The sequence below is a fragment of the Bidens hawaiensis genome, unplaced genomic scaffold, assembly GCF_021521415.1.
Source record: "Bidens hawaiensis isolate Kalapana, Puna unplaced genomic scaffold, B.hawaiensis_p1.1 tig00015117_1, whole genome shotgun sequence".
NCBI lineage: Eukaryota > Viridiplantae > Streptophyta > Magnoliopsida > Asterales > Asteraceae > Bidens > Bidens hawaiensis.
Window position 1 is genome coordinate 536,427 of NW_027492339.1, and position 14,486 is coordinate 550,912.

The following is a 14,486-nucleotide window of genomic DNA, read 5'->3' on the forward strand; positions in this document are numbered from 1 at the left end:
CAATCTGTACGATTAACCATTGAGTTTGTGTTCGGAAACCAAGTGCATGTAATAATCCATCAATTATCGATTCAAATGTAATCTCATATACGAATATTATCGATTTCTAATTATTCAATTAAGGTTCACGTCTTTAATGAATCAGTTTGACACTTAAACCACCGATAAATCTTCGTGAAACACATATGACGATTAACGTATTGACCTACTGATCACAAAGATAACAATCAATTTGGCAAATATGCAAGTAATGGATTCTGATGAAATTTTGGCAGAGTTTCGTTTAGAGATGGCAATAGAATAGGAATTAGGCGAATGAACCGTCATTCGTCTAACCTTGGGATTATATCCAATAATATCACGCGAATTGAGGTCATTCGTTGAAAATTTGAACTAACGAATGGCCTCATTCGTTAACTGTTAAAACTCATTCGTTAAAATTTTTAACGAATCTTCTCTCATTTTTTAAATTGTTAACGAATAACTAAGTCATTCGTTAATCTTTAACGAATAAATAATTCATTCGTTAATCTTTAACGAATAATACATTAACCATTCTCATTCGTTAAATGTTTAAACGAATGTCTTCCATTCGTTATGCACAACGGAAGCGAATGTCTATATAGCGAATGAGATAACTCATTCGTTATATTTAAATAACGAATGGCTTTACATTCGTTAAACATGTTAACGAATCACCAAACCTCCTTAACGAATGAGAAAAATAATTTCTCATTAAGGAATTAAATAATCATTAAAAACCAAATTAGGCAAATGAATTAAATTAATCAATTAAATCCAAATTAGGTTTTAATCGTATACATTAAAATTCCCGATCAACAAGTATCAGTACTGATTAACTTAAACGGATTTTTACGTTAAAACATCAATCGTTACCAATTGAAAATACATTAAGCACGATTTAACTTAAACTTTTTCCGGGGTTTAACTCTTTTTCCTTTTCTCAATGATTAATTCGCAAGCTTGGCAAATCGAAACTAAAGCAGAAAAATAAAAAGAATATAAAATCTTTTTGTATCTTTTGAAAATTTTCAAGTAGCAAAGAACTAAACACAGTAAATGAAAAGCAGTACATATTTTTGTGAGTTGAGCAGGGAATCATATTGACTAATAACGTCCTAGACTACTCTTCAATTTTGACATTATTATGCACGTAACCCAAAGATGATTGCAGATATAATTGTCCACTATAAACTTTAGACAGATTCGTCCGTAACTTTACGATACATTTTAAGGTTCAATTAAACACAAATCTTATGTGGAACCCACCTGTCAGACACAGTTTCATATCTCTTATACAGTGAATTTTACATGTACGTTTTTCAGTTTTCTTTGAATTGATTAGCTGTGACTCATACAAAAATAATAAAAAGAAAATAAAGTAGAAAGTAAAAATTTTCCCTTAAGATCGGTATTATTACACGCAGATAAGGTTCCATTTTAACAAAAATAAAAAGATAAAAATAAGCAGAAATTGCATAAAATCTTAACTCTCAATTCGGATAATCCCGTATTGTCGTGCGGAGAAAGTCCAAGATTTTATACGAAACACCAAGAAAATAAAGCAGAATATCCAAATCTTAACTCTCAGGTCGGATAATCTTATCGCGTAGGAGAGGATCCAAGATTTGAATAAAAATAAAGAAAAAATGAAGTTGAATTTCTTTGCAAAATTAAAGATAAAACAAAGCAGAATTTTCTTCCAAAATGAACGTATGCACACACAGCAATCTTAAAACTTTTTGATACTTAATACAGATATTAACTATGCATCAAGATGTAACACCACTAGATTTGGCAAGCATTTAGGTTTATATCTTTTCAGCATTTATACGATCTGTTAAGCCTATCATACACATTATGCAATTGATCTTACGTCACTTTTTAGTCTACTTTATTCCCTTTTGGACTGCTCGTTTTGGCATCCCGTGACCTGACTGAACGAGCTGCAGTATTTTTTCGGGTTTTCCAGTAAATGCTAATCGGTTAACGTGTCAAGTGTCTTACATAATTCAGGTCCTCCACAAGGAATGGGATTAGATAAAACGACATATGGTGCATTTGTATATAGGTCCTGTAAAAGATGAAATTTCACTCAGAACATTGGTCGGTAACGGTTAAACCTTTTTCTTACTTTCATTATCGAATTTAAGTGCTAATGTACTTCTGTTTGTATATATACATATCGATCACTTAGTGATTGGAAGCTTTGGAGGAGGAGGAAAGGCCTGTGTCACCGCTCGTGTTTACTCGACACTAGCCATCGCAGAAGAAGCCGGTAGTTTGCGTTTAATAATGGGACAGAGAGTGTGGTGATCTCTAAGCTCAAAGCCTGTAGTGTGAAAAAGGCCAGGATCAACATTGAATGAAGTATTTGGTGTACAGGTAAATCTTATTTAAACCAGTTGACTTGCTTAATACGTGATTTGATTACGTAATCCTGTGCGGATTTTTAAGGAGGATGATTATTTGTTTGGTGTACCCCGAGTTGCATACAATGATTAGGTTCCAGTTTCAATTAAAGTTTTCTGTATGAAACTGGAATCTAATCATTGTATGCAACAAAGGGTACATCGAACAAATGTTACAGAGAACCAAATCCCTTAACTCATCCTCCTCCTTACAATCAACACAGGATTAAGTAATCAAATCACGTATTAAGCAAGTCAATTGGTTTAAATATGATTTACCTGTACACTAAATACTTTATTAAATGTTGATCCTGGCCTTTTTCACACTCCAGTCTCTGAGCTCAGAGATCACCACACTCTCTGTCCCATTATTAAACGCTAACAACCGGGCTTCTTCTGCGATGGCTAGTGTCGGGTAAACACGAGCGGTGACGCGGGCCTTTCCTCCTCCAAAGCTTTCGATCACTGATTGCTCGATCTGTATATATCCAAACAGAAGTACATTAGCACTTAAATAAAAGTTAGGAAAAAGTTTACCCGTTAACGACGAATGTTCCAAGTGAAATTTCATCTTTTACAGGATCTATATCTACAAGTGCACCATATGTCGTTTTATCTATCTCGTTCCTTGTAGAGGACTTGAAATATGTTAGACACTTGACACGTTAACTGATTAGCATTTACATCAAATAGTGGAGCTAATCTTTTATCATAGCCATAAGATTATGTTCAGAAAAACTCTAGGACCCACCAAAACTAGTGGGACTTAAGAAAACTGACTGGCTCTGGTCGCTGCACATAATCACGATGTGTCGCCTATTATTCTGGAAAACCCAAAAAATACAGCAATTCGTTCAGTCTGGTCACGGGACGCCAAAACGAGCAGTACAAACGGCCCGAATTTCCTGTTCTTCGATGCATCCACTGCAAATATGATGCGGGTCAATCCCAGTCGGGCCCAGGTTTTCAGCCTCTGGCAAATTAGTAAGCTTGAACAATATCATCACATTGGCCTGTAAAATAAATATGAGTACAACATATGCTGAAACGAAGTTGGACCATTAAAAGTTAATGGTTTTTACCTGGGAAGCAGTAATGCCAGATATCTCATGTAGTGATCCATCTTTCAGATATTCATTTTGAACACTTAACTTCCTTCTCATGTAACGTTGCAACCTCTTCAATAGGCCATTGCACGAGTTGCTCCTGGTTTTTACCAAGCCAAACAGTCCTTGGAAATGCTTGCATGTTATTAGAAAATTAAAATTTCATTAAAAATGTGATTAGGAAAATAGATTAAAAAAAAAGTGTAAACTAAGATTACATGAAGTTGGCCGGACCACCCTTTAGCAATGGCATCTTCTATAGAATCAGACTCGTTGACCCAAGCTGTCAAGATCCTTCTGTTTTTGACATGATCGAAGAAGTCAAGCCTTAGAGTGTTACGCATCAGTTCATCATGTGGAACATACTTCTCCTTCTTGGGATTGTAACTACCGATTTCGTAGTGATAAACACCATGAGTTTCGATACACCATCTCCATCTATCATTCCCTGTTCCAATAATCACACCTGGCCGGTGTTTAAGTTCAGACATTCCCACAGCTCGTTTACTTATGCGTATGAAGATGGTTCCCGAGTCCAAGACCATCCCCAACCATTCATAGAAGACCTGTTAAACGATTTTTTCCCTAACTGTATATCTTTTAAACCTCTCGAGGTTGAAGAGCGTAGGGAATTGCAGATCGAGTGGCATATTTCCAATATACGTATCCAGCCAAAACATTATCTCATTTCCGTTTCCAATCTCACCTTTTATACATTCAAATAACGGGCAATTTTTGTTTATAAAGATTTCACCAATCTTTCCAATATTATTCTAAACACCTGTTTATGATCGATTTGCAAGGAATTGGGTTTATTCATGTAAAAGTGACTGGTATGTTATTGATAACTTGATGAATATACAAGAAGAGAGCCACTCTATTTATAATGGTGGAGAGGGGGCTCTTGATAAATAATAATTACATTGGTAGGTGCCTAGTTTACATGCAAGGACGTGCATGTAAACACTAGTTTACATGCAATGACTACTAACTAAATATACTATTAACACTCCTCAAGTTGAAGCATAGATGTTTATCATGCCTAACTTGTGACAAATGAACTCAATCTGGGCTTTCCGGAGCGATTTGGTAAGGATATCCGCAAGCTGGAATTCTGTCTTAACATGAATAGGCTGAATGGATGGAGGATCCTTTTTTGTGCCAGTTATCCGATCTCTGATGAGGTGACAATCTACCTCAATATTCTTTGTTCTTTCATGAAAGACTTGATTCTTTGCTATATGTATAGCTGATTGGTTGTCACAGTATAGCCGCATCAACTCTTTAGAAACAACCCCGAGTTCCATGAGAAGACGACGAATCCATGCCATTTCCAATGTTACATCTGCCATGGCTCTATACTCCGATTCAGCACTCGATCTAGATACCGTGTGTTGTTTCTTACCTTTCCATGATACAAGATTTCCTCCGACGAACACTCAATACCCGGTAGTAGAACGTCGTGAAATCGGATAACCTACCCAATCTGCGTCTAAGAAACCCGATATCCGACCATCTCCTTCTTCCGTGAAAGCTCCTGCTCGACAATGACCCTGATCAGAATCTAGGATGCCAAGGCCTGGTGCGGCCTTGAGATATCTTAAGACACGAAGAGCAGCATCCCAGTGACTGGTGTATGGTTCAGCCATGAATTGGCTCAGAACACTGACAGTAAAAGAAATATCCGGTCGTGTGATAGTTAAATAATTAAGTTTACCAACCAATCGTCTGTATCGCTCAGTATCCTTCATCAGATCCCCTTCTTTCGGGAGGAGCTGCTTTGTAGGAAGCATTAGGGTATCAACTGGCTTGCAACCTACCAAGCCACATTCAGTCAACATATCAAGGACATACTTTCATTGAGAGATAAGTATTCTTTGTGGAGAGCAAGATACCTCTATGCCAAGGAAGTACCTCAACCGACCTAATTCGCTTACCTGAAACTGAGACTGAAGAAACTATTTGAGTTCGGTGATCCCGGTCTCATCATCGCCTGTGATTATGATGTCATCCACATAAACAACTACAATAATTCTTTTCCCTTTTTGATGTCTAAAGAAGACAGAATGATCGTATGGACTACGAGTCATCCCAAATGGTCCCATAACACTAGAGAATCGACCAAACCATGCCCTGGGAGACTGTTTAAGACCATAGAGAGAACAACGTAGTCTGCAAACTTTCGAGGCCTCCTCCTCAACAATAAACCCAGATGGTTGCTCCATATATACCTCCTCCTCAAGAACACGATTAAGGAAGGCGTTCTTGACATCAAGCTGGTGGAGTGGCCAATGATTAATGGCAGCAAGGGCAATGCAAATACGGACATATGGCATTTTAGCAACCGGCGAGAAAGTTTCATCATAATCAATGCCATATGCCTGAGAATAACCTTTGGCGACCAACCGCGCCTTTAAGCGATGTAAAGAGCCATCCGGGTATAGTTTGACTGTGAATACCCAACGACAACCAACAACACGCTTCCTAACTGGAAGCGTTTCAAGATCCCATGTATGATTGGATCTAAGAGTCCCAATTTCCTCCTCCATAGCCTGCCTCCATCCTGGATGAGCAAGAGCTATCATCACATTTCTGGGAATCGGGTAGGAATCAAGGGTAGTGGTGTAGGCATGATATTCAGAGGACAGGTGAGAATAGGCATCATAATCCTGAATCGGGTAACGGGTGCAACTTTGAGGTTCTTTGTGAAAGGCGATAGGAATATCTGGAAAAGGAGCACCTGGAGGATCATATGGTGTAGTGGAGGTAGGAGTGGGATGAGGAGTGGGTGGTGAGGGTTCGGGCTGGTGATGACATATCAGGGTCCGGATGGGAATCAGGAGGCTGTGACGAGTGATTACGATGTTGACGACTATATGTGAAAAGTAAGGGTGGAGGTTCTGTCGGTGGACCCGTGGGAGCAGGATCAGAAGCAGTGAAGACCAGGGGATCTGGTACATTGGGCATGGGAAAGGTGGGGATGAAGGTGGAGGTGGGTAAATCAAGGTCTGGGAAAGGGTCAGAAGCAGGAGCGGAAGGCTCGAGAAAGTAGGGACATGACTCATGAAAGGTGACATCGGCACTAGTAAAGTACCGGTGAAGGGATTGGCTATAGCACTGATACCCCTTTTGAACCCGTGAGTAACCAAGAAAGACAATGGATAGCTCGGGGGTCAAGTTTAGTGGCCTTCGGACGATGATCATGAACATAGGCCACACAACCAAAGACTTTAGGTGCTAGAGGAAATGGAGTGCTTGCAGGAAAAAGGATAGAGAATGGTGTTTTACCATGAGGAATGGGTGTGGGCATGCGGTTTATCAGATATGTGGCAGTGAGAACGGCGTCCCCCGGAAGCGATGTGGAACACGAGATTCGAACATAATTGTGCGAGCAACATCCAATAGGTGACGATTCTTGCGTTCAGAGACACCATTTTGTTGGGATGTATACGCACACGAGGATTCATGAATAATGCCATGGGTGTTTAAGTACGAAGAGAATTCGGCGGAAAAATATTCTTTTGCATTATCAGATCGTAGAGTCTTAATTGATGTGTTAAACTGGTTTTGAACATAAGCATGAAATTCACGAAAGGTGGAAAACACCTCACTACGAGATTTCAATAATTAAACCCAAGTAGCACGAGAATAGTCATAAATAAATGTAACAAAATATTCAAAACCCAATGTAGATTTAGTAGGGCAAGGACCCCATGCATCAGAATGCAAAAGTTCAAAACAACAACTGACTCGATTAGACTCTCTAGGGGGATAGGGACGTCTGGTGTGTTTACCAAGTTGACATGACTCACAATGAAAATCATTAGGAATAGAAATATCTGGTCTCATTTGCCTTAGAACTGTTACAGAATGATGACCTAACCGACAGTGAGTCTCCCTAACATCGGAATCACATAAGTTTGTTGTAGGGTGGTGACATACGGTAGAGGCCTCCTGATTCAAAACCGGTACCAATTATCCGGTTTGTTCCTAGTTCTCGAAAGACACAGTGAGTTGGGTAAAATGTTACAGAACAATTGTTTTGTTTGGTAATTTGACTAACGGAATAAAGGCTTGTAGGAACGAAAAGGATAGAAGACATGTTTAAGTTTTTCGAGTTACTGATGGATCCTATGCCATGTACGGGGCTTGAAGATCCATCGGCAAGATGAACCGGTGCATGAGAAACATGATGCAAGCTAGATAAAATACCTCGATTCCCAGTCATGTGATGTGTGGCTCCAGAATCGATTACCCACGAAAAGTTGAGGCATGAAAACTTACCCGAATGTGCCGAGTTGGTTTGAGCATGAGGAAATTGCGAGGCAAGAAACCGTTGAATCAAACAATACTCTTTGGTAAATGTTTACGTGTGTTTGACTTCCATTATAAAAGATGAAACTAGGAACAAACACAAGTGATGGTGAACTTGACAATACCTCAGATGTTTTATGAACAACAGTTAACACAGATGGTGGCCGGAAATCGATTCCGGCGGTGGCAGACGATGGCAGGTGGTTGTCGGAAGGTAGCTGTAGCGCAGGAGATCAATCGGAACGACTTTCCGATAGTTCCAGAAGAAATCCGGCAACCGGCGGTGGTCGGACGTGCTCTCACGCTCCGGCGTGTGGAAGTCCGACGGCGGAGAAACGGCGGCGCGTGGTGGCGCGTCAGGCAGCGGTTTGACAGTGTTTTTGCAGGACCACCTATTCGGAGGCCGGCGAGCATAATGGTGGTGGTGGTGAGTTGTAAAAGTCTTCAGAAAAAAGATTTATTGAACAGCAGAACGGAGCTCAGACGGTCACCGGAACAAGACTCGAACAGGTCTGGTATTGTGAGTTTGTAGCTGGAAATTAGGTTTGTACCGAGAGCCTTAGCTCTGATACCATGTAAAAGTGACTGGTATGTTAGTGATAACTTGATGAATATACAAGAAGAGAGCCACTCTATTTATAATGGTAGAGAGGGGGCTCTTGATAAATAATAATTACATAGGTAGGTGCCTAGTTTACATGCAAGAATCTGCATGTAAATACTAGTTTACATGCAAGGACTACTAACTAAATATACTATTAACAATTCAACATTTGTTATGGTGTATAAAGGCCACTACACGTCTCCATAATTTTTCAGGGTAAATTTTGAAATTCCACCACCATTTTGCTAGAAGTTCAAGATTGATATCCCGTAACGAGCCAATTCCCAGCCGCCATGTTCGCTGTTACCCTCTCCCACTTTACCCAATGTATCTTTCTTTTGGTGTCGTCACTACCCCAAAGGAAGGCCCTTCGAAACATATCCAATTGTTCCAATACCGTGCCAGGAGCCCGATAGAGAGAAAACAAGTAGATCGGTAATGCATCTAATACCGTCTTAATGCATCTAATACTTTAATAAACCAGAAAAAAAATTGTACAATATTAACCCATTTTTTTAGCGAAAAAAATGTGTGAGTAAACACTTTCATAGTGATCTCTTTTTAGTTATATATATTTCAATAAATCATAAATGCTTTACAAGGAAATTATAAGTGCATGTTATTATCATTTCAAACTATAATTTACTTCGGAAGCCATAAAAGTAACCTATAACATGGTTGACGTCTTTATTTCACATTCGTTAGCTGTGAATGATATATTATATTATGTCATACAAAATCGATCCACCTTTCTAATTCATTAAAACAAGTCTGCATTTCTTAACTCATCAGAGCAAAACTTTTTGTACTCTACAAAAAATTAGTGTATAAACAAAAAGGTGACTAAGATACTATAATTTTGTGAAGAATACATAAATGGCCAAGCTAAACGTACCCTCAGCTTCTAAATGCCCGCTATATATCCTTGTGAAAGATAGGGAAAGAAGTCACCAAATTTATATTTATTAGAAAAGGTAGACAAGCCATATGCATATGTTGGGAAAAATAAAGTACATAGGTACTGTTTATTCATGTTTTCACGGATTTTATGATAGATAAAACTTAATCATGTTCCACTTATTTATTTTTTATTTTTATTTTTATTTTTATCAATGTACAAAAGACAATCATTTGTTCCATTTATAATTTAGTAAAGAAATTTGAATTTAAATAATCCTAACTATAGACTATTGATAATAACATAAATGTTTTATTACTGGTAGGAATCAAAGATTATGATTGAGCGGGAGAAAGTAAAATAAGAACACACGAACCCTCAGCAAACTAGATACGAAGGCTTAGAGGTGGAGAAGATGAGGGGCGGTGGAGGTGGGAAAAGGTATGGGTAAGTAATGGTAGACTAGTAGTCGATAGTGGGGCCCACATCGTTTATTGTTTGTTTTAATTTAATATATATTTAATTTGTTTAAGTTAAATAGGCATTTGTTTAAGTTAATTACGTAATAGTCCCTGAAATGTAAATGAACAAGTTTACCCTCATGTGCATGCCACATGATTACACTTAACTGAATTTTTAGATGCTCGTTAGTATAAATGACTAAAACCGATCCAAACATGCAACAGAAGATAAAGAGTGAGTCATTTTCAAAAATGACCCATTCCATAATTTAGCTAATTCAAAAGGACACAAATCAAATTTTTTTCTTTTATATTTTCTAATTTGTTGGGTAATTAAATTGTATAGAACAAAATAGTAAGAAATGTATGTGGAAATCCCAACAAATAACTTTAAACAAATTAACTAATCGGCATCTGTTAGTCTTGGGCCAAACATGAGACACAAAATTATAATAGGGTATGAGACTAGATGTACCATGCTTGTCCTGTACTCATCTCGTTGCGATCCCTCAAACCCATTGTTTACAATCGGGTATGTATAGACGTTGATTAATGTCTAGGATGTCTCGATTCGCTTCTCATGCACTTCGTCACCAATTTTCTTCTTATTCAGCTCATGTTTGGTCCCGATCGATAGCAATTGTAGTGCAATTAATCACGATTAACAAACATTGGAACATATATAGTTTGAGTTAATTAGTCATTGCCAAACTTAGAGACACTAAAAGAACATGGATCCAACGAGTAACATTCGGCACGGGTGTTTGAAAGTAAGACCATATTGTAATATATAGAGATACAATCTACAAGCTTTCACAATTATAACGTCTAGGAATGATATTATCAAAATTATAAGAATGCGAGCCATCTTCTCCAAATTATTGATCAGTATACCCGATAGTTTCTTCAACGTTAATCCTTGCTTTCTTCACACTCCAAGCTCTCAGCTCAGAGATCACTACACTTTGTTTTCCATTGTTAAATGCAAACAAACGGGCATCATCTCCAATGGCAAGTGTCGGATAAACTCTAGAAGTGATGCAAGTCTTTCCTCCTCCTCCGAAGCTCTCAATGATCGACTGATCTATCTGTGTACAATCCAAAATAAAACTACATTAGACTTTAAGTTCAGAAAAATGAGAGAATGAATTACAAAAAGTTTACCCGTTACCCACCAGTGTTCTGAGTGAAATTTCGTCTTGTTGAGGATCTATGTCGGCAAATGCTCCATATGTGGTTTTATCGAGCCCGTTCCTTTTAGAAGACCTGAAATATGAAATGTGTAGGGTTATGACTTGTGGACATGTTAATTGGTTGGCAATTTTATTATTTAATGAGAATAATCTATTTTTCGTAACCATGAGAACCCATAAGGGAAACATCTGGGACCCACCAAAGCCAGTGAGACTTCGAGGGGTGTAGGCAGTTTACGCCACCCCCTTGAAGGTTATAATGATTAATGAGTTGAAGAAAACTAACCGGCTTTGATCACTGCACATTAGCACAACGTATTGTCCATTATTTTGGAACACCCGAAAAAAGACTGCAGTTTGTTCGGTCAAGTCATGGGAAGCCAAAGCTAACAATCCAAATGGTCCAAATTTGCCTTTCTTTGACGCGTCCATTTTACTGCAGATAAGTTGTGGGTCAATCCCACTTGGGTTCAGTTTTTCAGCCTCTTCTAAGTTACTTAGTTTGAATGATATCGTCACGTCAACCTATAAAATAACAAACACGACACAAAATATATATATATATATATATGATCCCAAGGGAACAAGAAACAAGGTTGAGCCTTTAAGACTTGATGGTTTACCTGCCAAGCAGTAATGCCCAGAATCTCATGTAATGATCCATCTTCCAGATTCTCATTTTGAAAACTAGCTTCGTTTTCATGTAGCATTTCAATTTCTTCAATAGGCCATTGCACGAGCTGCTTCTGGTTTTGATCCAGCCAAATACTCCTTGGAAATGCCTACATGTTATTAGCAGATTCATGATTTCATTAAGAAAAAGGATGATTAGCAAAAAAATTAATAAAAAATAAATAATAATAATAATTATAATAAGTGACGATTAATCGATGATCACCTGAAGTCCCGACCATCCTTTAGCAATATCATCTTCTACAGAATCAGATTCATTCACCCAAGCCATCAAAATCCTTCTGTTTTTCACAGGATCAAAGAAAGATTTGGAAGCGTAGTACTTCCCGTAATCATATCTCAAGGTGCCAAGCGTTAATTCATTTTGAGGAACATAGTTTTCTTTCTCAGGACTGTAATTACCAATCAAGTAGTAGTCTTTATGATAATCAAACAATCCCACCTTCAACACATGCTTTACTCTAGCGTTCGCTGCATAATTTTCTTTTACAGATGTATCAACTCCGTTGGTGCTATCAACTGATACCGGAAAGAAATCAGGGCATTCCCATATCCCGGTGCCCACAACTTCATGAAGTGGTGATTCGTGTTTACTCCAGTTTACAAAATCCTCAGATTGATAAAGAAGCGCGATTCCCTTCTTATCTTTCTGACTTCCAACTATTATCCTCCATTTTCCGTCTTCTGCAAGCCATGCAGTGGTCGGGTCACGAAAGTCGTAAGGTTGGATCCCTTCAGGGAGGTTTATGATGGGATTGCCGGTGTACTTGACCCATTCTCGAAGATATGGATCTGACAAGTTTTTTGGGACCACGAGGTTTTGGACTTGGCAGTATTCGGAGTCAATTCCAGTGTATAATATAACAGGTTTGTTTCCTGGGAGGATTGTGGCGGAGCCGGACCAGCAACTGTTGATGTCGAAGGGTTGGGTTGGGGCGATGGCTAGCTCGAGTGGGGTCCAGTTGATCAAGTCTAGTGATACCGAATGCCCCCAGTACATTTGGTTAGAAAAGAGCGGGCCGAATGGGTTTTCTTGATAAAACAGATGGTAAACTCCATTGTAGTACATTGGTCCTGGATAATAATTAATAAAAAAAAGGTTTATTTATTTATATCTGGTTTTAATAAGCTCCATTGTAGAACAAAATCATGAACTGTTTTGGAAGACAAGATGAATCATGAACCAGTTGCAGCAAAACAGAATACCCCCTAAAATGGGACTGATATGTAACCGGTGTCGGTATGCGCACAACCTGGGCCGGTGATACACGTCATTGACGCGTAATCATTGCCCGAGTGCACATAACCAACATTAAACACACGTAGCCGATATTAAGTGCATACTGGGACAGGGTTACGTGGCACCGGACGCACATGTCCTGACCCGTTACGCATAACCAGCCCTGCACACGTAAAAGGCACCAAAATGAACGTAACTGGCATTTACGCACGCATAACCTACGCTGCACGCGTAACCGACGCTTGAACGCACGTAACCGGCATTTAAACGCCCGTAACCTACGTCACGCGGTAGTGATTTTAAACAAACCATTTTTTAAACCGACCCGTTTTGACCCAAACCGTATCTAACCCAACCCCTTTCGACCTGAACCTGTCCCGCCCAAACCAAAATAACATTGTTTTGAACCGACCCTAATCTACTCTAGCCGGAGACCTGGGCCCGCCCGACCTGACCCTCCCATTTGCCACTCCAAAAATCAATCATTCTTCTTTGTTGCCTTTTCTAACTGAAACATTTAATTTGTTAAAAAGAAAATAATAACTAGAGTGATTAACAGCCTAATTAATTTAGTAATTATTATCCAATAAACAGAGGACAGTAGGAAACAAACAATAATCAACAGCAGGTGGTGAGATGAGAATTACATACCATTAGGATCTGCACCCATCCAGATCATCAGTCATGCACCATGTTCATCGATTATCATTACAGATCAATATTTAATTTATAGGAGGAAAAAATAAAGTAAAAACATGGAAGAAAATGATAAAGTGAAATACCGTTCATCCAGTTTTTGGGAGGCTGAAAGTGAAAGGCCGTCCGGTGAGGCTGCTCCGGTGAGGAAGCAAGAACTGATTCCGATCGGACATGGTGAACCAGAAATATTATTATTATAAAGGAAATGGCAGTTGTACTCATCAAGCTGGCTGGCTGGGTGTTGCAAGATTAAGATTAAGATGAGATGATTAGATTAGAACAGAATGAAGTTAAATCAATCCTATGTTTAGGTCTGTCTGTCCACCCAAGTCATTCATATAATTATGACAAATGTCTGTTTTTGTACACTTGTAAATATAGCTATATGCTTAAGTTTAATATATTCTTGACATATGTGAAACCATGAATAGACATTACCTCTGTTACGACCCCCAATACTTATACGGGTCCAATAGGTTAATAAGTATACAGATGGGACATAAAAAATAGTTTTTGCAACATATACGGCCTGTATAATCATGTACGAACCGTATAAGTCTTCAACAACTCGTATAAACTTTATACAAATTGACACAACTTAGGGCTTATACGATTCGTACAGGCCTTAACGAGCCATATAAACGAAAAATGGTGCGTAAAGATCCAGGGTGGTTTATAAAGATCCCATGCCTTACTTTATTTTTACCAACATATGTGTGCATATGACTTGTCATATTCCTATAAAAAAATTGGTGTACTCACTTTTAACTTGTTAATATTATCATACTTTTATATTGATAAAAAGGAGAAAAACCTTTGATTTTATGTTTTTAGTAGGATATACGG

General features: G+C 38.5%; 1 protein-coding gene and 1 pseudogene across 1 annotated transcript; both read right to left on the bottom strand.

Moving 5' to 3' along the window:
* Positions 1-2,725: 2,725 nt before the first annotated feature.
* LOC143548428 (beta-fructofuranosidase, insoluble isoenzyme CWINV3-like) lies at positions 2,726-4,890 on the bottom strand (annotated as a pseudogene).
* Positions 4,891-10,676: 5,786 nt separating this feature from the next.
* Positions 10,677-13,891, bottom strand: LOC143548409 (beta-fructofuranosidase, insoluble isoenzyme CWINV3-like). The gene is made up of 7 exons (XM_077039588.1): positions 13,724-13,891; positions 13,593-13,601; positions 11,907-12,775; positions 11,632-11,790; positions 11,295-11,533; positions 10,991-11,081; positions 10,677-10,903 (listed from the first exon to the last, which is right to left on the bottom strand). Exons 1-7 carry the CDS (start codon positions 13,860-13,862, stop codon positions 10,694-10,696), a joined length of 1,716 nt encoding a protein of 571 aa, XP_076895703.1. The 5' UTR covers positions 13,863-13,891; the 3' UTR covers positions 10,677-10,693.
* Between the last annotated feature and the right edge of the window lie 595 nt (positions 13,892-14,486).